Genomic DNA, 26787 nt, shown 5'->3' with positions numbered 1-26787 from the left:
GCTTAGTGAGGCAGGTTTTACCATCAAGAAGAATAAATGCAAAATTGGAGTAGCATCTGAGGATTTTCTTGGTCACACCCTGTCTAGTGAAGGAATGAAACCCAAAATGGACTTAATAGAGTCAGTAATGGAAGCTCCCATTCCCGTCAACAAGGAAGAAATCAAATCCTTTTTAGGTTTAGCACAGTATATGTCTAAATTCATTAAGAACTTTTCAGAACTTGTACAACCCATTAGAGACCTTCTGAAAAAAAGTGACACATTTTGAATGGTTACCCGTCCTTAACCGTGCGTTCATGGATTTTAAAAAAGCTATTGCAACTGCACTTTTTTTTTACCACCGATGACCGTAACGGGGCATTGGTGCTACACTATCGCAAATAGAAGGTGGCAAAGAAAAGATAACAGCCTTTGCCTCCAGGACATTGAAGGAAGCAGAAAGCAACTACTGTACAATTAAGAAAGAGGCTTTGTCATGTTTTTGGGTGACAAACAATTTCAAATACTTTTTGTGGGGTATACCGTCCGTACTAAGAACTGACCATAAACCCTTAGTATCATTATTTTCATCAAAAGACATTGAACTACACCACACCCAAAATAGGTAAATGGCTCGTGCCTTTACAAAGTTTCGATATTAAAATTGAATATGTTCTGGGCATCAAGAATCAGGTAGTAGGCTGCCTTTTTCGTTTACCCATCAATAAGCAATTGGAAGAGGGTGTAGAAGATTTGAAGTTTTACAAGTAGTCATTCCTGCAATTTTGGAAGAAGATTGGGAAAGACACGTCAGATGATGGTACGTTAATGGTGGTCATTGAAAATATCAGAAATGGATGGCCCAAGACATGTGGTGCTCTTCCTCGTGAAATACAACCGTATTGGAATGTAAAGGAGGAACTGTCAATTGTAGGGACTAATGTATTTAAGTCTGACAAAATCCTTCCTCCTGAAAAACTCAGAAGGCGCATCTGTGAAATAGCTCATGAAGGCCATCTGGAAAGGAATCTTACGAAAAGTAAGCTTAGGTCAGGATACTGGTTCCCTTGTATGGACACCCTTATAGAGGATCTGGTTAAAGATTGTAATGCCTGTGGTCTCAGTGACAAATTTAAAAGCACAAGGAGAGTACCTTTGGAACCAGTGCAAACTCCCATTAAAGCCTGGGAAAAACTAGGCCTTGACATTATTGGTCCTCTACAAATTTCAGGTCTGCAAGAAAGATTCATTTTAATTTTGGTAGACTATTTTTCCAAATGGATCACTCTCAAGTTTGTCAATAGAATGGACACCAAGACTATAATACGCTTTCTGTCTGAAGTGTTTGCTAATGAAGGTATCCCTCACACTCATCACCGACAATGGTGTCCAGCTAGTGTCAGAGGAAATGAAAGAGTTTGTCAGTCTTGCCATAAAACACATATTCACCCCCTTATATTGCCCTTGTGCTAATGGGCTGGAGGAACGCTGCAACAGAATGATCAAAGACGCTTTACAATTAGCGATGGTGGCTCATAAACCCATTGTTCAGTCAATCAAAGACATGATATGGACATTTTATATTACGCCTAACAGTGTAACTGGTTACTCACCGTTTTGTTTATTGAGAGGGCGTAAACCCAGCTCAAAACTTACACCGAATTGGTTGTTTGAAGATAACTCATTTGAATGGGACAGTCAAGTGGCTAAGGAGAGAATTGTGTTTCATCAAAAGAAATACAAGCAAGAATACGATCACAGATGGGGAGCCAAACAACGCAAATAACATAACATGACGTGTATTTGTAAAGCGCACGTTCACCCAGAGGTATCTTGGCGCCAAATAACAGATGTTTCTTGTTACCCAACTCAATGGTACTCATTTTAATCGACCTCTGATGGATGAAAGGCTGAGTGGACACGCCAGGATTTGAACCTGTGACCATTAGGTCGAACACAGGCCCCTGCAGTGGAGGCATTAGTCCACTGAGCCACTGGAAAGTAGGTCAATGGGTCATTGTTAAGAAACCTCACACTAACCTGAACAGGTACAATAAACACTATGGTTCAGAAAGAATAAAGGATTTTAAGAAAAATTTAGTCATTATGGCTGATGGCCGAATGTGGAGCATGGATAGATTGGTTCCACATCCAAGGCAAGGTATCTGTAACAAGTTGGTTAATGGTTCAAAAGAGCTGTCCAACATATCTGCAGTTAAACGTAGTGACAGGAATGTAAGTTCACCCAAGTGGCATGGGGACTATGTCATGAAATAATATTTTATATAATGTTACAGCATTTTCTGTGTCCTCTCTTTCCTGTCAGACCTCCTTCCACTCTATATTCATCTTGTTTTGCTGTTTCGTTCTTCTCCTCCTTTCTTACCTTTGCTCCTATCCTTTATTTCTAATCCCTCTTTCTTTATAATTGTTTTCCTCCTCCATTTTCTCTTTCATCTACCTTCCTCCCTTTACCTCTTCCTGGCTCTTCTCCTCTTTTGTTATTTAGGGTAAGGAGATGTGTTATAACTTCTCCTTTTTTAAATGTATAATGCCATTTCATGTATATTATCTTTTGCAGGTCTTCTAGTTTTTTTTCCTATTGGTATGTTCCACCCCCATGTCTCTGGGTCCTTGGTTTTACTTTAGAACCCTTGTGAGAGTGCACCTTAGAATGTTGGCATTCTTACTGAGGAGGGTTAGCCTTGACAGTTGGGGAACTGTTATTACTTCATTTGTTTTTAAGTGCTATCATACGGCCCTGCCACTGGTGTGGTTGGCTGCCTTTCTAGGGGTCTTGAGATGAGCAGTGCTGTCTTCTTTAAAATGCCCAGATCCATTGGAGAGATACTGGACTTGGCTTTACCTCTGAAAGCTACTTTGTGGTTGCTGGTTAGCTACCAATAACTCACAAGCTACCCATTGGAGACCCCTGGTTTCCACCATAAGAATGTTTGGTTCTTTGCATATTTCACAAACATTATGTTATCTAAGCAGATCAATAATACAGCTCTTTAAACAACTGCATGCTCTTGGACAGTGGCAGGGGGGGGGGGGGGATGGGAGACGTGGGGCCAAGAGAAATCGGGAAGAGCCAAGGGGAAGACAAAATAGATCAAATGTCTCGAGAACAAAATGGATTGTTCTTCCCCGTGACATAAGAATCAGTACTCCATGGGTAGGCAGATGTATGCATTTGACCAACCGGTCGGAAGGAGTAATCATGGGAAACAGCAGAAGGCCAAAGGGAAAATTAGAGGGAAAGAAGTAAATATGTGGGTTGAAAGTTGGAGAAACTGGGATAACAGAGTTAGAAATACATGCACTGCTCCAAAAATATTAGAGAGAAAAAGAAAGACCGCGAGAGAGCCAGGAGGCCGCTTACCTGCTCCACAGTGGAGACCGCCCACTGACTCCACTGTCTCAACAGCGAGTCCTCATGTGATCTATCACTAGGACTCATTTTGCTATGTGCTCCCAGTTGAAGAAGGAAATGTTGGGATGGAGCCCGAATGGAGCTGATGGGAGAACGTAGACCAATGGGAAGGAAAATATCAGGTATCTGACAGTCTTAAGATGGAGAAGGCAATGTTGGCTGACTGATCGTGCTTGAAATGGAAAATACTACGTGAATGCATTAACGGTCTTAGAGTAGCTGCTTCCAGATGAAACTAGACAGTACCCTATTTCTGAAAAGCAAATTATTTTGGGATTGTGATTGCTGTGCAAATTTATTGCCGCCACTTCTGTGCTTGCTGCAACACAGTAGACGCTACATTGTCTTAGCATTTCACAATAGTTCAGCAAAAACTCGGTTTGCCACTATGAAGCATTCCCAGAGCAGCCTTAATGCAGGACTCAATGAAATACACTTGCTGTGCCATTCATGAATCGCAAACATTTTACAGGCTTAAATTGTTCTTCATTTATTCGTCATGCAAAGCTGACATGCATTTTCAGCATGGCACTATTTTATATTCTGCTGCTTCCAGTGTGCGTGAGTTTGCTGCAAGTTTGGGTATCTGTCGGAGCAGAAAGGCACTATGTAAACTGACAATGTGTGCTGGTTTATGGCGTTTTACAATCAATAGACAAACACTCTTGAGATAGAGTGGAACTTCCTTGAATTGCCTGAGTCGGAGGAGCTCTTACTGAGCACAAGATGGCAGCGTGCTCTTCGGCGGAGCTTGCTGCAGACCGAGGCTCCGGTTTCCCTCCTGGAGCACGAATCTCGACCGGAGTTCAACACAGGACTCAACGGGACATGCACCATACAAGGCACTCTGCTATTTTGGTTTCTCTGAGCCCTGTCTGTTTCAGAGGCTCGCTCCAGTTTTCAACTCAGCCTGACCCTAAAATGGCGACTGCTCAAAAACGTGATGGACTTAAATGTCTGACGAACAACAGTGCAGGCTGCATCGCCGTCGAAACAGGTCGGGGCCTAATTTCCATTCCGAGTGCCCGTTGCCGGATGTTCATGGCATCCTCACTTCTCTTCCCTAAGGTACAATTTTCCTCCGCTGTTATACAGTATGATCTTCGCTCCAGTGAGCACTGCTTGTATGACCTGACCCTAAAATGGCGTCCTTTTGTGAAGTGCAGGGAGCGCTTCTCCTTCCCTTACTGGTATACGTGCTGGAATCCTATGATCCTGCGCAACTGTCTCAGCTGTGGTGCCTGTTTTTGTAGGGTATGAACTATATATATCAACACAGAAAAAAGCGCCATAACCTGGTTCTGGAGAAAGAAGCTTTATTTCAATTGGCGCAGGCAACAACGATGGTGAGGCACCTGACGCGTTTCAGCGAATTGCCTTCCTCAGAGGTGCATCACATGTGCAGTGTCCCAGGTGTGAGTAATGAAGTCACCTGCCTTCCTGCTGCCATACTACATGTCCCATAGTTCATCAGGAGCCTCAGTAGAATACCTGTACAACCATAGTGATGTTCGGCCATACTGTCAGCTCCAGCGTGATGTTGCAGGTAAGTATGGTGCTTGGGCAGACACTGGTGCACACAAGTTTTCTTTTGTAGCCCCACAATATCCATAAGGCGCTGTGTCCAGAACGCGCCAAGTAGAGGCATCAGCCTCCCTCAGCTCCCTTTCTCGCCTTTCACTGCAAAAATCGCCAGTAATCCTCGGGCTCACAGTGGGACAAGCGGGTCATGCCCCCCTTATTCAATATCCAGAAACAGCTCGCTGTCGTCGGGGGCCCCCAACCCTGCAGGGCGGTCGTGGCATGCGGGAGACAAGGGGGGCATGACCCGCTTGTCCCACTGTGAGCCCGAGGATTACTGGCGATTTTTGCAGTGAAAGGCGAGAAAGGGAGCTGAGGGAGGCTGATGCCTCTACTTGGCGGGTTCTGGACACAGCGCCTTATGGATATTGTGGGGCTACAAAAGAAAACTTGAAGGACAGAATGCTGCACAATGTCAACCATTCGCCCCATGCCTTTCCAGGTCAGACCCAGCCATATGCAAAGCAGTCTTGACCCTGTTCCCCATGATAACAGTCCAGCCCCAACTGCAAGACCCTCCCTGGACTGGAAACAAGAATCCAGGGACTGGTTCCGGGGCATCACCCCTCATCAGCCAGGCTAGCTTGACTCCGGTGGCATGGTGAGCACGGGACCCACGTCTGGCCCCAAGTGGGATGGGTATGCCTAGACATGGGTCCCTTGCTCACTGTGCCACTACATTCAAGCTAGCCTGGCTGATGAGGGGTAATACCCCGAAAACGGTCCCAGGATGCTTGTTTCCGGTCCAGAGGGGACCTAGATTGGCAACTCAGGCTGGACTGTTCCTATGAGGCACCGGGTCAAGACGGATTTGCATATGGCTATGTCTAAACTGGGGTGGCATGGTGAACAAAAGAATGATGGATTTATCCAGATCTCTTGACTGGGGTGAATGTTTGATATATTTAGTATTCTGTCCATCATTCGCGTATCACTTTACTTCACAAAGAGACACCGTAAATCATCCAAGTGTGTAACTCAATAGACAAAAAATGTTACATAAGACAATTAGTTTTATAAGGTGTTAGAAATCAGATATCGCCCATACTTGTGGACATTATATGCTAAGACTGAATGGTCAGAAGAAAGACATGGTCAGGATTTAAAACTTTGCAGTGATAGGTGTTGCCTGTACTAACAAGGCATTTTTAATTCCCAACAGATCCCTTCTTTGCAACCATAGACTGAGAAAAAAACACAATAAGGATCTAAACCTATCGTATACAGACTCCTCCGTGATTCCGATAAATAGACCACGGTGCTATTTTAGAAGGACTGCAACATATGAATTGGGAGTAACAAAATGATCTCAGTGTCAAAAACAGTGGTCCCCTTACCCAGCTACATAACCCACAATTCTGTGATGCGCATGTTACAGTATGTGCTTTGTCACAGGCACATTAACCTGGTATACAATGTTTTGGATCAAAACTATGACCTGACAAAACACACAACTTTCCCAGAAATGCATTAAATACCAGAGTTATTTTACTGCGGTTATGGTCCCCTCAAAACTGCTGAGCACACAAAGGCACGTGCAGCGGATGTCTTCAAGCAGAAGATATTTTAAAATGCAGCCTTTTTGTGACCAGTTAAGTAATCTATAACAGATTTACAGTCATATTCGTCCTTGTTTGCAATTTATTTACAGCATGATTATTATTTTAATGCATATGTTGACCGCCAGAATCTGCTGTGCAAACTCCTTCTTTCGTGACACCACCCCTTTTCCAATGCCACACCTTGACCCCCAATGCATGGATTCCCGGAGTAAAATGTTTCGAGTTCTAGCACTGCCCATGAGACATTGGGACTTGGGCTTTTGAACATGGCTCTGCTCCCGCCATTCAAAATAACGTAAGCGACCCCTCCCATCACAACTTAGGGTCCAGTTGTGCGCCCATAAGGAATCTGAAACCTCGGCAGGTATGCGCCCTGGCACTGTCCTGCAAACGGCACAATATTGCCCGCTGTACGTTTGGTTGTTGATTCGTAGTCCGCCTCTGACGCAATAGCAGACCAGTGACAATGAAAATACACGATGTGAGAAAGGAACACAAAAAATGGTGCTCATTCAAGTGTTAGTTACCTCCTGCACAGTCTGGGCGGGGTGAATCCGGAAGTTCAACGTGGCGCTGGCGGAAGGCGGGATTATGTTCGACTGCGGGAAGATAGTAAATAATCATGGCTGCCCTCTAAGAACATTAAACATTTCCACGCCGTCAACTGAATTGCCTATTGTTATTTCATCATCATCATCATAATCTTTATTTCGGTCACTTGGACCATAAAAGATGCAAACAAATACAGTTACTTATTTGTACAGCAATGAAATAGACAAAAAGATTACATATAGATGAATTTAAAAATAAGCTAAGAGAAACCTAAAACATTTGATTAAAAACATTCAAGATGTACATGTAGTCATATTAGACTTGATAAAATGATTACGGAAAGACCACATTACTGTAAGAAATCTAGCGACTACAAATACAGTGAGGGCAGATAGATCTGTTTTTAAGATTCTATACGCAGAGGGATAGTTCCTGAAACCAGAATTTTTAAGAAAAGGAATGAGCCAATATTTCCGCGCTGCTTTATAAGCTGGGCAAAAAAATATAATATGTAGGTCATTCTCTTTGGGATAAGCACATGCTGGACAATGAGCCGTAGTTTGTGTTTTTGTCCAGCATTCAGTGTGTGCCCTCAAAGCGAGAGTACCGTATCTCCACTGCATATATAATTTCCTTGTTATTTGAGGGGCCATGTCGTCAAAGACGGACTCTAGCCGGTAAGAATCTTTAATGGCAAGGAAGTTATTAGATAGAGATCCCTTATGCATCGTCTCAATAGTAATCTGCAGTTTGTACTCAAAATAGACTTTTGCCAAAGATTTGCGGGAGATTCTGGGGCATGCATTTTCCGGGTTAGACCACAAATCTGGTCTTCCCAGGGCTTGAAAAGTGAGCCGAATATATTTAAGCCACGGTATTTGTGAGGCCTTGGGTATACACAAGATCTCCGCAAGTTCAGCCCTATAACTTGCTAACTCAGGTACACTCCATATCTTACGCCAAAAGGTCAAAGGTTTCAGGCCCAACTCCTCCTTAATGGATCTTAGGCCTAAATCAAATCTTAAGGGGGGGAAGTGGTGTACTGAGTGGTAGTGCTGTCAGTTGTCTTATAAAACTATTCTCAGTAATCTGGAGTTTCTGATCAGCAGTGTACCCCCAAATCTCACCCCCGTACATTGCTGCCCCTCTGGCCTGAGCTCTATAAATTTGGAGTGGTGGGCCCAGAGGTTTATAAGTCGACCTGGCTAGCATCCTGCATATCCCACCCGTACTCTGCACTAACTTTAAGTTTACCTTAATTCTGTGTGTGTCCCAGGTCATGGATTGGTTTAGGGTTACCCCCAGATAATCAAACGTGGTAACCCGCTCCAGTCTGACAGACCCTAGGATTGGGTTTGGGCGGGTTGAGGGATGCAGATTGAAGACCATATATTTGGTTTTGGACACATTGATTTCCAATCCGCGCCCCTCACAGAAATTCGTGAATCCGTCCAACACCCGTTGTATGCCTGTGGGTGATTTGGATAGCAGTAGGGTGTCATCGGCAAACATAATTGCCGGCACCCTACTGCCATTCAACTTGGGGGCATCAATGTTATTTATCCCTATAAGGTGATGGCACGAAGCCACCAAAACAAACTTTACAACAGACCTACCTTGACTCCGGCATGGAACATGGTGACTGCAGTAGTGGTGCGGACCAGGGCATTGCTGGAGGTCTTCCCTTCGAGAATCCTGCGGGGCACAGGAGGCACACAAAAAACTCAGCACAACTATTACAAACCTGCGTAATATGCATTTCAAAGTCAGGCAAGATGCCATATCGCAGTAAGAGACGAGGTGTGTGTGTTCAGAGCAATGCAGAGAGCCTCGCCCGGAACGGAGGCGCGCGCCATGGCAGCCCTCGCGTTAGTACGGTCCGACACGAATTCAAGCTTTCAATAAATTACTGTTTTTTGCCAGTGAGACACCCTAAGTGTGAAGGGTATTCCAAAATGTGGGTCTGGTGCTTGCTGTCCTACAAGACTCCGGCTGATTTGAGCCTACCTGTGTTCCTATTCAGAGTGGCCTAAAGTGCAGGGTGGATTGTTCTTATTGGGACAGGAACAACCTGATTTGCATTCGATCCCAGGTCTTCAGTGACACAGTGAGCAAACAAATGACCGAATGTGACCAGGTGCAGTTATCAAGACTGAGAGTGCCACAGAGTGGCCAGGAAATTTGAAGCATGCATTTCCCATACTTATTTTGGCACAAAAATTACAGAGCATAACATTCGGCTTATATCGAGTAGCCAGTGTGTGGAATTTCAAGAGCCAGTTCCGTTTTTACAGGATGCATACATGAAAGCAGTTTTGGTACACAATTAAGCTAAGCAGCTTTCATACACAATTAAGCTAAGCAGTTTTTATACACAAATAAGCTGTGAAATACAAATTACCCCTTGCCTTCACACACACACTCTTTGGGAAATGGGTGTGCCTCTTTCTACATAAATTAATACATATGCCTGTATATAAGAACATGCATAGTTAGGCAGGAGTTACAAGGCAATGTATGCGAATACGCAAAAACCATAGAGTACACATATGCACCGCTCACGTGTTGTATACTTTGCATGTGTAATTCTACAATATTTTGAATCAGTCTGTAGGTCCCTCTGGATACTCAGGAGGGGATATTGTGTGATTAAGCAACCAACACATTCCTGTCTGGCTCTGGGAGTCCTAGATCCAGAGATCTCTCTGTGTATTATGAACCTTCAGAGAGAGAGGCAGCTACTCTTTGTGTCTCATGAAACTAATCACTACAAGTAGATGACAGGAGGTCCCATGACTCTAGAGATGTACGGGGAGATGCGATGCCTATTGGCATTACGAGGCCGTTCGCAAAGGTGAAGGAAGACAGCGCCCTCTTACCTGCTGACGAGAGGGGTGAACAGCCAAAGGTTACTCATTATGACATTGATGGGGAAGCTGAACTGAAGGAAAGACAGAAAAGAACATAGTGTGTTAACAGTGCCGTGGATGGCAAGAGATCAACCTGCCAAAGCCAGTCCACACAATTGTTTTAATAATACCAGAATCCTGTCTTATGCTCTTCCTTCCTGGCCCTTACAATAAATAGATGTTCCTTCTTCAAAAAAAGCACACTTGTCTAAAGGGAAGCCTATTTATTCATGGTAGGGCTTCGAAGTCCTAGCTTGGGAGGCCCAAAGTAGGTCCATGAGGGCAAATCCTGTCCAGATATTTAGAACAATCACTATGTAAATAGAGTCCATTCAGATTTACTGCATGTAATTGAATCTTCTGTGGATATCATGAAAATCAGTTCTGAATCTGGCACTCCTGGGCGTCCGTGGGCTAACCTTGCCATAGAATCGGACAACATTTCTGATTTCCGCAAACAGTAAGTCTGGCCTGCCTCTTTCTGGGTGAAGAGCACCTAAATGTCCTTTTCTTTAGTGCTTGGACCGACTGCCAGGTTGGTGGCACTTTACCTAGGAGGTACATCCAATGTAAAAAGAAACGCAAGAAAACTAGGATCCTGAGTACAATGAGGGTGTGGTCAGCAATCGTGGGGGCGGGGTCAGTGAGGTGGCTAAAATGAACAAGATATTCTTTAACTATATTTTTGACCTTTCACCTACACGTAACTGTATTATAAAATATAGTGGACACACCTTAAATGAAAATTAAATGCAACTCAAATTCATCTGTTGGAAATGCATTTTTCTGGCACGAAAGCTTAGATGGTTAATGTGATCACTTCAAATTCAGTAGGAGCAGCCGGATGGTCTCTGATTTGTCTCTGGTTCATGCAACAGGGAAATACTGAAGTGTTTTATAGTGCTAAGAGGTCCGCGCCTGTTTGTGAAGGTACTGCAAATATGAAAGTCATTAGTTTGAAAAATGTTATACATGTTATACCAAAGTCTTTTTTATACACTTCCATTAAAAGGACACTGTAGGAAGGTGGAATCTGACTGTATGGTTGCCCCAACTTTTTGCCTGGTATTTGAATGGGTTTGTCTAGTCTGGCTGGGATCCTGCCATCCAGGACCCCAGCCTATCTGCTTTCTCCCTTAAATAACTTGGTGTGCATATTAGATGCACTAGTGATTTGATACTGTGATACCTTATGAGCCCTTAGTATATGGTACTTTAGGTACCTAGGGCATAGGTACTTCACAGGCCTACCAGAGCTGCAGCACGTCTTGTGCCACCCTGGGACAGCCATACCAACTGACACCACCAGACCACTATTGTAGTCTGGGTAAGGTGGTGCTAGCACCCCTTACAGGGATATAGGTACCCTATATCCCACCCCATTACAACACATGTACTCTCATGGGTCACCCCTATGGCAGGCCTTGCTAATCCTACAAGGCAGGGTGCTGAGGTATGTGTGAGGGGGGACCCCTACATGAGTAGGACCTCCCTGAAACCTTCGTAAAATCATTGCTGGGTTGTTTGTAGTGTACCCATACCATATACTCTTAACCGCATTATAAGTCTATCGCGATAGCGTGATAATGGCTACACAGAACCATATCGCGTTTGGTGTCAAACATGTAGGAATCATACCCCCAGTCCTGCCATGGGCATGAGGGCATGATTCCCCTCTGCTAGAGCGGCGATATGGGAAAAGCGGCAGAATTTAGACACCAATTTCAAAGTGCACACGTAGTACAAAATGGGTGCTACCCGCCACCCACACGACTCTGGCTGCCTGTTGCTGGGGACAATCCCAGCCTCGGCAGCTGGACAATAGGGCTCCTGTGGCAGGGGGGTGCCAGCACCTCCCCAGACAGGATATGTGAATTGGAACTGGGTGGGTGCACCATAGGATGCCTTTCAGAGTTGCACGTAGGCTGCTACAGCGCCTACATTCTGCATACACCGCCTGGAACCGGTTCAGGGGCATCCTGCCCCTCGCCCAGGCGGGAAACACACAAAGGGGAGAGGGTGTAGCCACCCTTTCCCGCCTCAACTCCCATTGGTAGGCTCTGATCTGGACCCTCCCCTAATCTCCTGGATAAAGGTGAATACTGTGTCCCCAGAGCCTCAGATTAATCTTGGACTTTACAGACTTGACCTTCGACGAGCTGCTGCCCAGCTGACTGAAGAAATCTCCCTTGGGGTAAAGGAGTTACCCCCCTGCTTGGCAGGCACCTGAAACACTGCAAGTGACCCGGTTGGAACTTCGCTGCTCCTACGGACTTCGTCGACTCCCAGCAACCTTGAGGTGGGTTTCCAAAGCATCCCAGAGGCCAGTGAGTGTGCACAGCGAGCCTGAGCACCGTGGACCGCGTGGGTGCCGAGATTCCCAATACCCCAGGACAACGGCCACCTCTTGCATAGCACACAACCCTGACCAGTGGGGAAGTTGTGCTTTGGCCCATTATTGAGCCAACCTCTAGGCAGCAACTGTGCCAAAGATCAGCGCCCTAGCCCCCTCCGGTGGCCCGTGGGCTCCCTTTTACGCACTCCAAATTGCTGCCTCCCGCGGTCCCTTGTCTTTCGACTGGTGGGCCCTAGCGGAGGTCAATCTCGACTTTGAAATGTTCCCCTGGTTGCTCCAGGCCTCCTCTACCGTCTCTACAAAGGAGACCTCTCACAAACCTCTGCACCAGTAGCTGATTTGTTCATCTTGCGTGGGTTGCGGTTGCCAAGGCTTAGTGGATCCAATCCGGACACTAACACCGCAGCGACCCTCATCCTTCGTGGGACATTCGCCCTCCAGAAGCTGGCCTTCCTTGAAGCCTCCCGGAGCCCGTGGCAGCAGATCCAAGCTACACCTCTTTCCACTTGAAGCACCCGACATTGAAGGGCTCTTTCCTTTGAGCTCCCTGGTCACTGTGCCGTGACCCAGACTCTGTCCCCTCTGCTTTCAGGTTCATCTCTACAAGATCTACAACTTAATTCTTCATGACATCATCGACGCTTTTGGCTAGCAGCAGTTTTGTACATTTTCCTATTGAAAATCAGCCCACGACCCGAGATCGAAAACGACCTATGCACCCGGCTTCCCTGGGGCAGGTAACAGTGGTACCTCGGTACTCTCGTGGTAGTGGGCTCCTCAAAGGCTTAACTCCAAGCCCTTAACTTTGAACTCCTGCTAGAAGTGTCTTTGATCTTTTAAAATCAAAAACCGCGACATTCTCCATAGGCTATAATAGAGATCCCGATAGCAGCTATTTGCGTCTCCCGTGGGACCCCTTCCTCATAACCTGGGGGGGATTCTTAAGGGGCCAGTGATCCTAAATGCCCTAGGCATTGTCTGTAGAATTGTCATGGTTCTTATACCACTTTTTTAATATATGGTTTGGTCCCCCCCTGGGGCCCTGTGATTCCAGTGCTATTTATTGTATCTATCAATGCGTGTTTGAATTGTGACTTTACCTCTAGCCTCATAAAGAGACTTGTGGGATTCTGTCTAGAATAAATACATATATTTTATATATATACCTGTGTGGACTACTCTTTCATTTGGTCATTCAAGAGGTTATCTATGGTAAAACAAGAAGCTTAACACTCCTTCAAGACTTAGCCTGAAGGCTGCTCTCCACAGCTACCACTAGGATAGCTTTCTTTAAAGGTTGTCTTAAACCTATCACCATAAGAGTAGAATTGGACTGGTGCAAGGTGGCCACTATAACTAGTGACCAGCATATGCCAGGCCAACTTCTCACAGACACATTTCTGATTCTATCAATTAAAGTCTAAAATGCCTTCCAAGCAGTCTTTAAGATTTGCTGATTAACCAATTGCACACTTTTACATTTCCTTTAAGAGCAGGGACACTGGACTTGCTTCTTCTTTAGGTGCCTCTCCCTTCTCTCACTATAGCCTTACAGCCCACTGCCTTGAGCTATACCACTTGTTAAAGGCCCTGAACCCGATTTATAGGGCTGCACCGCAGGTGCGGGCCTATAACAAAGGTTAGGGCCTTTACCAACCGGTATAGCTCAAGGAAAAAGGGCTATGAGGCTATTAGAACACTCCACACAAGGAGGGTAATATGCCCTACATTAAAAAGGCAGAAACAGAAAGACAAACATTGGAATGTTGGCGCTCCGGACTTATACCAGCCGTTATAAGCCTGGAGCCACTCGATTCATTGAAGACCATGTTCTACTTCGTGGTAGAGACCCTTCTTCTCTTCTTTCAACCTGCTGCAACTTATTCGTTCAGGATCGGTAGATTATTTAAATAAAAAATACATACAAACGGTTTTGATAAAATTATTAAAATTTGGACTGTCATTCTCCTGTCACCCTGCCCACTTCGACCTCTGGCTGTGTCCTGGGCATTGCCACATCATGGGTATTGTGATGGGTCGCTACTGCCCCTCGCCTTTCTGTCTTGGCCTTAGGACAAAATAAATCCATTATTAAAATCTTCAAACTAAGGAAAATCCCGAGGTTACAGTGTATGAGGGGGTCCCAATGTGACGTCAGTGCTCTGAAGAAAGGGACATTCGTTACACGCCTCCCGAAGTCCGCCTTGCATCTCCATCTTCCTAGCTCACCTTCTCCACCAGCAAGGACCAAAGCCATTGAAGAGCACCCAAGGCTAGGCACAGGCTGTCCAGCAGAGAGTGGCTCGTGCCTTCACGCAAGCTGTTGGGATGTGTGGTGGCACCGGGCTGCCGACCCTCATATTCTTAGGTCCACCTTCCCCAAGAGTGGACACCATCCATCATGGTACATTCTGAGCAACACCCCTCTAGGGCGTGCAGCACCAAGATGTGTTTGATGGCCCTGCACCTCTCTTCCACAGTCTTTAATGGGATAGATTTCCCTCTTAAGGGATGCTTGTCCTAGTATATGTATTTCTAGTCGTTTCAGACTAAAAGGTGCGAGCTTCTGATTCTAACCGCACCCTCTGCATGTAGACATTAAATCTGCTGGTTGGAATGTCTCTCCCCAGCTAGGGCTAGGTTTACAACATACCACTGCATGGTTTGCAGGCTTGCGCCTCAGCGCGCATCTTAAGTTAATCTTTTTTTATTTCCATCATAGCAGTGACCCCGGAGATGGCATTATAACCTCAAACACGTGCCTTAGGAGTTACTAAGCCATAACCCAAGCATCCACGCCTCGTTTTCTGTGGTCGCATAATCAGAGGGATGCAAGTGCCAATTACAACTGACTAGTGGATAAACATAAAATATCAATTTCAAGGCCCTAAATTCTAATAGTAGAATCGGAAAGGTGACCGGAAACTCACTGACTGACTATCCGAGCTGCCGGGACCCGCTTCCGCTTTCTCCATCTTCCTCTAGAATACACACTTCGTACCACGATTCTCAAAAGCACTTTCTACCACCTATTAACAGGGCCCTGTATCGCTTGGACCATCGCTCCTAATTTGCATTCTCGCTAATAACGTGGCATCGAATATTCCACAAACCTGAGCAGCGCACAGTATTTGCAAATGTGTGCTTACACCTTATGGGTCTTTGGTCTCCTCCAATCACGTGTTCTGTTCCACGAGGATTTGCCGGTATTTACGCCGAGACAGAGTTATAATGTCCTGTGAGTATACTTGCTTCAAAGACCGAAGCATAAATCTTTTACGTGGCATTAGTAGAACATTCAATAAAAGAACTGTTTGAATACCGACAGCACAGACCACATTTAGCTGTGCGGTTCAGCCTCCTGCAAGAGTGCTGCTGCCCGCGTCCCACGCAGTGGGACATCAGCAGGGCAGCTCTCTAGTGGCCGCCCGTCGCAGCCTTCCCCCTCCTTCTGCCTCGCGCGCGAGGCCACGCCTAGGGAGGATATCTCCCAATGAGTGTGAGGTGGAGGCGGGCCGTTAGGGGGGGCGAGGCTGCCCCCCCCTACATAGGTGTCCCTCTCGCCCAGTTCCTCCTCTGCTTCCTGCGCGCCGCTCCTGCCCGGACACGCGTTTCGCCCACCCGCTCCACGCGATTACGACCGGGGCCCCCTTCAGCGTCGTCGTGCTCTTCGAGATAGCAGCTGTACCGCGGTGAGTCTTGCTAACCCCTCCCACCCCGGCCCTGTCCCTGGGCATGACCAGGTGGACGGGCCTTTGTGGCTAGGATGCCATGGGTGTGGGGGGGCGCAAGCGGTGTCAGGGGGCTTCTTGCGTGGTGCGAGTGAGGCCAGGGCGGCAGGTTGCGAGTGGGTCGTTCCGGCCACGTGCGGTTTTCGTGTCGGGCGTCGGGGGGAGAGAATGATGGATAGCCGCACTTTCGCACCAAAACTCTACTCGGCCGGCCGTCCTTCAACCAACCCCTTCCCCCGCCTCCCCATCCCATCCCGCGCGGCCATCTTGCTGTGACCCTCTGGTTACTGAGGTGCGAGCCCCGCAAACGGGGCCAATGTGATATAAATTTTGCCTCTTTTGGCCCACGGGTTTGGGGGGCTAAAGCGGGGGCTTTGTGCGAGTTAACCTAGCCCGTTGATCCATCCACCCCACTGGCACGCCCCCCCCATCCCCCTTCACCAGCAACTACAGACCCGTTGACAAAAAATTTTAAGACCCTTGCGAGCGCTCGATGGTTACAGCGGGAGCTCCACGGAACCAGTCCAGAAACCGGCTCTCATGCAGTGTCGGCAAAGGCAGCGTTGAACCAGCGCGAGCCTGACTCGGTAATCTGATGACTTTTGGCCGCGATATATGGGGGGACTGGGAGGGGAGCAAGGCGCTCGCATGCAGCGCCTCCCATGCGGGCCGCGTTCTCAGCCAGCAGAATAACTGGGCGAATTGAATACTTGTTTCCGCCACCAGGAGCCATAGCTCATGGTAAGCCTGGTGCCTAGGGAAAAATAGTCTCTATCAGGACACGGGCTCGGGTCCCGCAAACGCTGTCAAAGTGTCATAAGTTATGCGTTTCTTGTTGCCTGGATAGTAACAGAGAGGGTGCTGCGTTCATTAAGGCTTTTGGCGAGGGCTCCAACCCGCAAGAGAGGGGGCGCCTTCAGTCTGGCACACGGATCACCAGGCCTCAGTAAGGGTCTGTCGACTGTCCCCGGGCTTCGGGAGGGACGCGCGGGTTTACCCCCAGCCAACCGGATAGCCTACGAAGATCTTGGCCGCTCCGTGGTGTCTGTGGCAATCGAGGTGCAACGAGCCTCCGGGTTGTGCAGTACCGCCGCCCTTTCTGAGAAAGCACGATCGCGCCGGAGTCAAGGGAGCGCAGCCCGCTGCCCCAGACGGCGTGCAAGCCTCAGTTGAGGCCGCAGCTTGGTAGTGCGTTGCAGGCCACAACACGTGCCTCGGAGTCACAGCGGTTCCCGATGTCCAATGCCAGACAGAGAGGAGTTGCTGCAATCAGGGTGCCTTGGGGAGTGTAATCACGCTGCCCCACTGTGCTGCATATCGGCGTGTGGGCTCAGGGATGCCCGTTGTCCCCGGGATTACGGCGGAGCCCCAGCACTACCCGGCCATCTTGGTCCGTTGTTCGACCAGGCCCCCCCATTAAAGAACTTTAAACTCTGGATGTTACACTTACTGAACTCCATGCAACTCATTTTATTATGATCGAAGGTATGACGAAATTGCAAACTTTGTTCGGGTGTAGCTCAGTGGTGAGTCCTGTGCCTGGGGTTATAAAGGATCTCACAGGACAAGGGTCCGGGTCCTGCAAACGCTGTCAAAGTGTCATAAGTTGGCAAAAAGTTTCAAATTCTACTTTACAGGACACGGGTTCGGGCTCCGCACACGCTGTGAATGGGTGCTTGGCCTCACGTTTATTAGGTAGAATTGTTAATTAGGGGCATAGGTTCTTAAAGCAACCATTTGATACGCGATCACGGATGGCAAATTATGTGTACCTGACCTCACGTTTATGAGGTTGAAATGTTAATTAGGGGCATAGGTTCTTAAAGCAACCACTTTGACCGTTGTGCGCTTCATTAGTTGAGGGGTAGGGGCATGAGGTTAAGAGTAAATCGCCAAGAAACCGGCATCCACGATGCTAAGCTCCTGCTGCCGGGGCAGCTAGTTTAGGGGCACCTTGTACAGATAGAACATGCTGAGTTACTGCTGTGTGTTGGTGCGCGGGTTTTGCTTGCTGCAAAGCGCGGGTGCCGTTTTAGAATGCGTTTTAGCTTCGTAAGCCATCCCTGTAAGACAAGATGGCGTCGCTGATCCCCCCCAAAGTTCGGAGCGCGGCCTTGCAGTGAGCACGGAGGCACGAGAATCCTGCATCCTACACCTGTGCCTCCCGCAACCTCCCGGCAACGCGCCCTAGCGCTGGCAACCACCCCCCGCCAATTCTCCCGACGGCGCTCGCCTTCAGCCTACCGCTGCGCGCATGGAGAGAATGCTTTCGAGGTACCGGGTGTCACACACAACCGCAGCGCTGTGGGTCATTTTACCTGGATGTATGTTTAGCACTCCTCAATACAGCGACAATACTGAAGTCGTGCGTGCAGGAATCCTTGGCCTGAATGTGTAATGTAAATGCCATGTAACGCGATCAATTACCTTCGGGGCAAGCTCGCGCTATATATAAGATATGCGAAATAAGAACCGTTCTCTGTAACAGGTCACGGAAAATGGCGGGAGGGTGGAGCTAGGCGGGAACACTAGGTGCGCTCTCCCGCTTTCGCTTGGGATAGCTATGTGTTGTATTGCTAGTTTGACCTGGCTGCATGGTCTGTGGCTGCTGTCTTAGGGCATGGTAATGCGGTATAGGTACCTTGCAGTGTACGACGTGTCTATGGGTGCATTGTTAGACCGGCGCTCACGCATAGCGCTTCAAGGCCGTCTGGTCTATTTCGCGCGATATAATCCTGCTGCATGCCAGACCCCCAGTGCCGTGATGTCGGAGTCAAGACACTTTGGTGCAGCACGCTGGCTGAACTCGCTGTGTCCATGTGTCCATATTACTGCGTGCATGCCGAGCCCAGTTGTGGCACGGATACGACGGGTATCCCCTGTCCTTGCAAGGTGGTGGTTATGTCCCCAGGGGGGTAAGTGCCGCCTCCGACTTGTGCAAGGCACGGCTTGGCACAGTTCCCTGGAGGGAGGGGCACCAATTTTGCCTTCTCGGTCCCCCTTATCTTTGGTCTGACATTCCCTTTTGAGCGGGCGCCGGGCAAATTCAGAACGTTGACCACGAAGCACACAGGAGAGGCGGGTATAGTGGTGCGGGCAGTGCGTCGAACCGCTTGGCCAGAATGAGTGAGCGGGCTTGGGGGAGGGTTCGTTATTAATAAATAATAGCTAGCAAATTGTTACCCACCTAAGCAGGAGTGAAACTCGGTCTGCCACGTTTTGGGGTGAATAGGGAAGAAGAGTGGTCCCCCCCCCCTTTGCGTAATAGTTTCCTTTCCAGTCCTGTCATGACTCCGGCCCTGGCTCGACCTACAACGGCCCGGCGGCGCTGAACGCAGACGGCTACCAGGGCTGGACCTCGGGTAGTTGAATCTAGGGAATGGGGGGAGAGGAAGCTTTTTCAATATGATACACAAGCCTTAGTTGCTGCTTAATTTTCTTATGCAACCAACAACCTTGGACGAAGTCCATAGTCCTGACTTGTTGTAGGATCGAGGCTATTGGTGCTTTAGCCACCGGGTGGCACTGCCGCATTGTGTTACTTCCGGCACATACCGTTATGACGTTAATAGGTCAGCAGGTTCTTATGTTCAAAACAAACAAACAGGGACGCCAGGCACTTGGAATGAAGCGGCCACCTTAGCGTGAAGCATTTTTGTGCTACAGCAAGAGGTTCCTTGCAGGAAAGCGGAGACATAGTACACGTTGCATGACATTTAAAAAATAAATAAATAAATAGTTAAATGTCAGATCATGAAATTTTCTGTGGCAAGTGCAAAAAACAAAAAATAAAAAAAAAAATAAAAAAAAAAAAAACGCATCGCTCGTGTAGCTTTCGATATACAAGAACGTATATTTATTTTCCTTATAATCATTATAAACATGATTAAGGTATGCTACTTTAGTAGTTCTTTTTATGCTTTCTTCTTTTACTTGCTGATGGTGTTTTTCTTAAGACTGTTGTCAATGATTGGCGCTTGTCGCACAATGGGTTTAGTTTTACTAATTTCTGGCCAATGGTAGCTTTCGTCAGCTAGTTTCGGAATAGCTGTTAGTGCAGGACACTAGAAGCGGTTGTGTGTATGTCCAATTGGGGAAGGTTTTCTGGGGGATACAGGCAGGCTTGCATTGTGGCGCACCAGTGCCAATGGCCTTCGGTATCGGCCCGGCATCATCGTGCATAGGCACGCATTTAATAGGAATAAAAACCCACATTGCTTATGCAGTGTCTTAGGCAGACTCCTGGGATTCCTGGCTTCAGGTCGAACATGCATGGCTTTGATATTGCTAACGTACCCTTTGCCAGCCACTCGTGATTTTAATAAGGAAATAGGCCTGGCTGATGGTGATTAAGATTGTCACATGAGATCGAATATTGGTTAAATATTTGGATTCGGAATACTGATTTATTATTGTGAGTTCCACGCTTAGGCCAAGAGATGCTGCTGCCTTAATTTTTAGCCTTGCTATGCGGAAACAGCTGGTGTAATGTTTTCTTCAACTCAGTCATAGTGGCAGCTTAGTCTATACAGGAAAGCCAGCAGCCTGAGAACAGCTAGGGTAAGGTTTCTCTCAAATCAGTCATAGTGGCAGCTTGGTGTAAATAGAAAAGTCAGCAGCCTGAGCTGTGTTGAGGCAAGTTGTAAGCCTGGTCTTGTGTGTCATACGTAACATCTTAAGGTATTTTGTGAGTTCCACGCTTAAATCAAGAGATGCGGCTGCCTTTCATCTTTAGCATTGCTATTCGGTAACAGTGGTGTGATATTTTCTGCAACCCTGTCATAGTGGCAGCTTAGTCTATACAGGAAAGGGAGCAGCCTGAGCTGTTTTTGAGACATGCGGAAGCCCTGGGTTTGTCTATCATGCTTAACATCGTTGAGGTTATTCTCACTGTTCCACAGGGAGGCCAGGGAAAGCACAGAGTGACACGGTTTACCGAGACTTAGCCTGGCTTGCCGCTTCTGCGACCTTGTGAGGTTTTGTTTCTGTATTGCATGAAGGTGGCAGAGGTTGTCACTGTTTGATAGGCACCAGGGCCAGATGACATTTTAAGTGCATTGTGCGCTGAAAACTAAGGAGCGGGTCCATTTAGTAAGGACAAGGAGCACGGGGGGCGTTTCTAGCTCTAAATGGAAAGTTGAGACAACCCAGTTAAGTTTCAGTGCAAGGCTACATTTGGTGGGGCAATTCCAGGCGTAAAGCATTAAGCCAGACAGCCCTGGGAATTAGGCAGGCGTACGATTAGCTAAGATTTTGTTCAAGCTGAGGGAGAGCATATCGACCACAATTAATTGTGGAACCAGCAAAAGCTTTACAAAGCAATGCTGTAGAGTTACGGTAGACTGCTGTATGGATAGGCTTCAGGGATAAGGCCATGACCTTTCTGGAAGGGGCATTCTTCTTCGACCTGTGTCGAACTGGGAAAGGAAGTAAGGCGGGCTGGATAACTCTTAATTCTACCTGCGTTGGCACATCTTGCCAGGAGGGATTGTCAAAGTTTTTTGCCTCCAGCCAGCCTGGGTTAACACCCCTCCACTCCAAGCTAATTGTTCATGGTGATATTGGGCCGCATTTACACAGCCCAGTATCTGGCCCTGGGGTTGTCAGTGTCGTGAATTACTAAATTTCACTGAACTGGAGGTGTGGCCGGGTTTTACACTAGCAGAAGTTTGGGAGTGCAAGCCTCCACCTAGGGGGTGGCTGGCTGAATTTGATGAACTACTTCAAACGTTTCACAGCACTGCACATGGGGGAGTGTCAAGGACCTGTGCATACTTCAACCAGACACCCGTGAATGGCATGCCCTCAGCTACATGGTAATAATTGAGAGAGCAGAGAGCGACCATACCTCGTGAATTTTGCACTTAAACTTTCTAGTAATGGAAAGGGCTTAACACCGTCTGAAATAAGCATGACCAGAGATGTGCTGCTCTCCACTGACATTTGACAGGTTAATGGGCAAGGCTAGCGGAAAAGCCAGATGTATTGTCATTATTTAAGGCGGACGTGACCCAGGTAATGGCAAGAGAGAGACACTGCCAATTATGAGGATAGGAACGAAAGCATAACTGGGGCTCACAACAAATTAAGTGATAAAATAAGAAGATTCCCTTTCAAGCCACGATTTTGGTGCCACGACATACCTATAGCACAGCAACACCGGTATAACAAGGACTCTAGGCAACCCTATTAACCCCTTTCAGCAGCAATAAAGTCCAAAAGCTAGCTTCTATTCAACAAGCAAGGAAATTGGATACACTGTCCCAGTGGAGAGTAAGAAAAGATTGGGATAAACAGCGGGACTGGTATAAGACTCTATCGTCCAATTTAATGTAACTTAATTTGCAAGTAGAAAGGCTTAGACGAGGAGATGTTGCTAAGATATGGGTCAGTTTATAGTAAACAATAGGATGATACGATGCGAAAGGAAGCAAATTTAGGTACCCGTGATGTCAGCCTGTGTCTATATACGTAGGTAAAGTGGTTAACCCACACGTTACCTTCTCCCGGCTTATTGTGCTGTAGCTGTTGGGAACACAATTCCGAGCCAGGAAGGCACCCAATTTGGCCAATTGGAAAATCTTAATAGGATTGCAGGTCCATAAGCGCCTATTTCACCAATGCCTTGTTACCCATGCCATATTTTCCAGCCTGAGAAGCAGATTTAGGTGTTGCTCTTCTCGCTCAGCCTTTCCTTGGAGCCAGGGAGGTGGGAAACGTTCACAAATTTGGGCCCTCGAGCTGAGAGATGTATTCTTTCACAGCTCAGTCAGTCATATTGGCTTTATCCAGAGTCATGATAAAGAATGCGTCCATTTAGCAGTTACGTTAAAATGTTTTGTCCTGCTGAGAAATCATGCAATCCCCCGCAGCAGCAATTCAGGAACCATGACGCTATCTATACATCACCTTCGTAGACAAAGTGAAATTAAAACCTTCGTGCTAGGATATGAAGGGAATCGATGGGTTGACGAATTCAGCTATGGTTCGGTTCTGGCTCCATATGTAGGTGCTAGATCTTCCCTAATTACGTTAGGAAAATCTGCAGTGGCATTGCTAAGAAAGCTAGGAACAGCAGTCACGTCTAAGCTGAACGGCAGTAGGGCCAAACAACATCCTTTGTTAGCCTGCCCTGGGCTTCTGAGTAAGGTTGCAAAGTAATGCCGTCATTTTCGGGTTACAGAACAGGACCCATAATTTAGCCCACAAAAAGCTGGCTCGCAGGGGCGGGGTACCTATAACAGCGAAGGGAGGAAGGGGGGCTCTGGCAGCGACGGTAGCCTCCCCAGAGCTGTGGCGGAGTTACAGGGCGATCTGGAGGCAGACGGGTACAGTAAGGGTACCTCTGCGACAGGCGGTACAGTAAGGGTACCCCTGTCCGGCACAGTAAGGGTGCCCGAGCCAAGGTCCACGAGCCGAAGGGGGTTCTGGGAAGACCGCAACGGCGCCCCGTTAGTCCTTCGGGCGGTTGGGGGGCCTGACCAACCGGGGGTGTGCCACAACACGCTCCGCCCCTGTCAGAAGGGGCGGGAGTAGGAGACAGATCACGTGACCCAGTGGATGATCTGAAAATAAATATGTGCCGCACTGCCGGGCATCGACCCACCGTGCGTGCTGGCTCACCAGGCGGGCGGAGCAGCGAGGGGCTGCTTGCCCTGGATCGCCCGTAAGATAACCCATTTATCGTCATACTTATGTTGTATGAAATAAACCTGCAGCAGTTCTTCACCCACAATGAAAGTGTCAGTGTAATCCTTGGGTGACGTCTGTGCATGCGTGTTGAATGAAGCGGATGACGGTGTGGTCACTATGCCGCTGCCCGCGTCCCACGCAGTGGGACATCAGCAGGGCAGCTCTCTAGTGGCCGCCCGTCGCAGCCTTCCCCCTCCTTCTGCCTCGCGCGCGAGGCCACGCCTAGGGAGGATATCTCCCAATGAGTGTGAGGTGGAGGCGGGCCATTAGGGGGGGCGAGGCTTCCCCCCCCTACATAGGTGTCCCTCTCGCCCAGTTCCTCCTCTGCTTCCTGCGCGCCGCTCCTGCCCGGACACGCGTTTTTCCCACCCTTCCGCTTACCCTGCGTGGCAGAGACAGCGCGTTATTGGAATGTTTTAATGTTTTCTTTTGCGTTACAGGGCGATCTGGAGGCAGACGGGTACAGTAAGGGTATCTCTGCGACAGGCGGTACAGTAAGGGTACCCCTGTCCGGCACAGTAAGGCTGCCCGAGCCAAGGTCCACGAGCCGAAGGGGGTTCTGGGAAGACCGCGACGGCGCCCCGTTAGTCCTTCGGGCGGTTGGGGGGCCTGACCAACCGGGGGTGTGCCACAACACGCTCCGCCCCTGTCAGAAGGGGCGGGAGTAGGAGACAGATCACGTGACCCAGTGGATGATCTGAAAATAAATATGTGCCGCACTGCCGGGCATCGACCCACCGTGCGTGCTGGCTCACCAGGCGGGCGGAGCAGCGAGGGGCTGCTTGCCCTGGATCGCCCGTAAGATAACCCATTTATCGTCATACTTATGTTGTATGAAATAAACCTGCAGCAGTTCTTCACCCACAATGAAAGTGTCAGTGTAATCCTTGGGTGACGTCTGTGCATGCGTGTTGAATGAAGCGGATGACGGTGTGGTCACTAGAGAGTTTACACTGATTCTCGAGAGTTCTGCTCAGAGTTGGGAACAGCCAGTCCATTGGCAATGCGTTGAAGCTCAAACATTTTATGCAGAACTTTGCAGCTCGAATCACTGGACGGGATGTCTGTGCACTTCATTTTCCTTCTAGAAGTTACTGATGGCAATTACAACAAGCATTGGCATAGCCAATAGGTCTCGCCTTTGGGACCTTATAAGTGTTTAACCATGCAACAGTTGCATAACTAAACACTTATAAGGTCCCAAAAGCGAGACGTATTGGCTATGCTGTGAGAGTAATCGCGGTAAAGCGCGGCGCCCGCGCACATGCACTGTAGCTCTAGGCTGGCCTGGTAGCACTTTTTGGAGCCCCTCTCTATAAGTCTCGCCGTGACCTAATCACAGTATTCGCATAGTACTTTTTAGGTCTCGCCTGACCCAGCGCATGCGCTGGTCTGGCGAGACTTATTGAGAGGGCTCCAAAAAGTGCTACCAGGCCAGCCTGGAGCTACAGTGCATGTACGCGGGCGCGAGCAGCGCTTGACCGCGATTACTTTCACTTTCGCGGCCACGCGACCGCTTTGATGTTTGATCGCGATCACTTTCGCGGCCGCACGGCCGCTTTGCATAGCCAATAGGTCTCGCTTTTGGGACCTTATAAGTATTTAGTTATGCAACTGTTGCATAGCTAAACACTTATAAGGTCCCAAAGGCGAGACCTATTGGCTATGCCAATGCTTGTTCTTTTTGATCTGGCTACAGATAGCTTTTAATTGTCTACCGAAGTGGTTCACGTCAGCCTCCTTTAGAAATTGCTTGGGTCATGCTGCTTGTGCTTTACCAGCTCACAAAACCGCGTTGCTCGATCCGCTTGTAGCTTTAACCTCACTTCACTGAACAAGAAAGTTAATGAATATGCTACTTACCAGAATGCATCTGTTCTTGGCATGTAGGGCTGCTGACATTCATATCTGTGCATAGATCGCCGCCTAGTGTTGGGTCCGGATGTTTGCACGTTGTTGTCCTGGAAGAGTCTTCAAAGTATCCTGAGATAGGTGACTCCTCCCCTGGACCACAGTGCGCATGGGCATCCTCTCCATCCTCAGATTGTTTTTCGCCATTGTGGCAGTGATGGAGTAGATACAGAAAGTGATGACCATGCTATACAGTAATTCTGAGAGCTGCAGCTGCTACAGGCGCCGGGGAGGAGGGTGGGCGATATGAATGTCAGCAGCCCTACATGCCAAGAACAGATGCATACTGGTAAGTAGCATATTCAGTTCGAGGCATGTGGGCTGCTGAATTCATATCTGTGCATAGAATACATAGCAGTACCTCCTATTAGCGGCGGCCACCAGTGCCAGCTGCAGCGGTCTGAAAAAGAGTTTTGAGAACAGCCTGTCCTACAGCTGCCTGCTGTTTTGAATGTACATCTACACAGTAGTGTTTGGTAAATGTATGTATAGTGGACCATGTGGCTGCTCTACATATTTCCTGTAAAGGAATGTTTCCCAGGAAAGCCATGGACGCCCCTAACTTACGTGTTGAGTGGGCTCGTGGGGGAATCGTTAATGTGCGTTTAGCCTTTTGATAGCAAATTTGAATACATTTAACGATCCATCTGGCTATACCTGCTTTGGAGATGGCGTTGCCTTTGTGTTGTGGAGAAAAGGCAACGAAAAGTTGTTTTGTCTTCCTAAAGTCTTTAGTTCTGTCTATATAGTACATGAGGGCCCTTTTCACATCTAGTGTATGGAGCATTCTTTCAGCGACATTTTGTGGATTCTGAAATAAAACAGGCAGTTCAATAGTTTGATTCATGTGGAACTGCGATATTACTTTAGGCATGAATTTGGGGTTGGTACGCAGTACGACCCTGTTTGCGTGAACCTGTATGAATGGCTCTTGAATGGTTAGTGCCTGGAGCTCACCAACTCTTCTTAAGGAAGTGATTGCTACTAGGAAAGCTACTTTCCAGGTGAGGAATTGAATCTCACATGAGTGGAGAGGTTCGAAGGGTGGACCCATCAGTCTGGTGAGGACCAAGTTGAG

At 47.9% G+C, this 26787-nt stretch overlaps 1 protein-coding gene across 3 annotated transcripts in view; it reads right to left on the bottom strand.

The window, feature by feature from the left end:
- LOC146771208 (N-fatty-acyl-amino acid synthase/hydrolase PM20D1-like) overlaps positions 1-26787 on the bottom strand; it is a 207938-nt gene that overhangs the window by 79795 nt on the left and 101356 nt on the right. For all 3 annotated transcript variants that reach the window (XM_085640295.1, XM_085640294.1, XM_085640296.1), the window contains 3 exons: positions 9990-10051; positions 8727-8805; positions 7086-7157 (listed from right to left, as the gene is read on the bottom strand). In XM_085640295.1, the coding sequence (XP_085496421.1) occupies positions 7086-7157; positions 8727-8805; positions 9990-10051 (213 nt within the window). The remainder of the gene's footprint in view (positions 1-7085; positions 7158-8726; positions 8806-9989; positions 10052-26787) is intronic.

This window comes from Triturus cristatus, unplaced genomic scaffold (assembly GCF_964204655.1).
Source record: "Triturus cristatus unplaced genomic scaffold, aTriCri1.1 SCAFFOLD_255, whole genome shotgun sequence".
NCBI lineage: Eukaryota > Metazoa > Chordata > Amphibia > Caudata > Salamandridae > Triturus > Triturus cristatus.
Note: the sequence above shows the minus strand (reverse complement) of the source record. Positions and strands in the feature narration are given on the sequence as shown.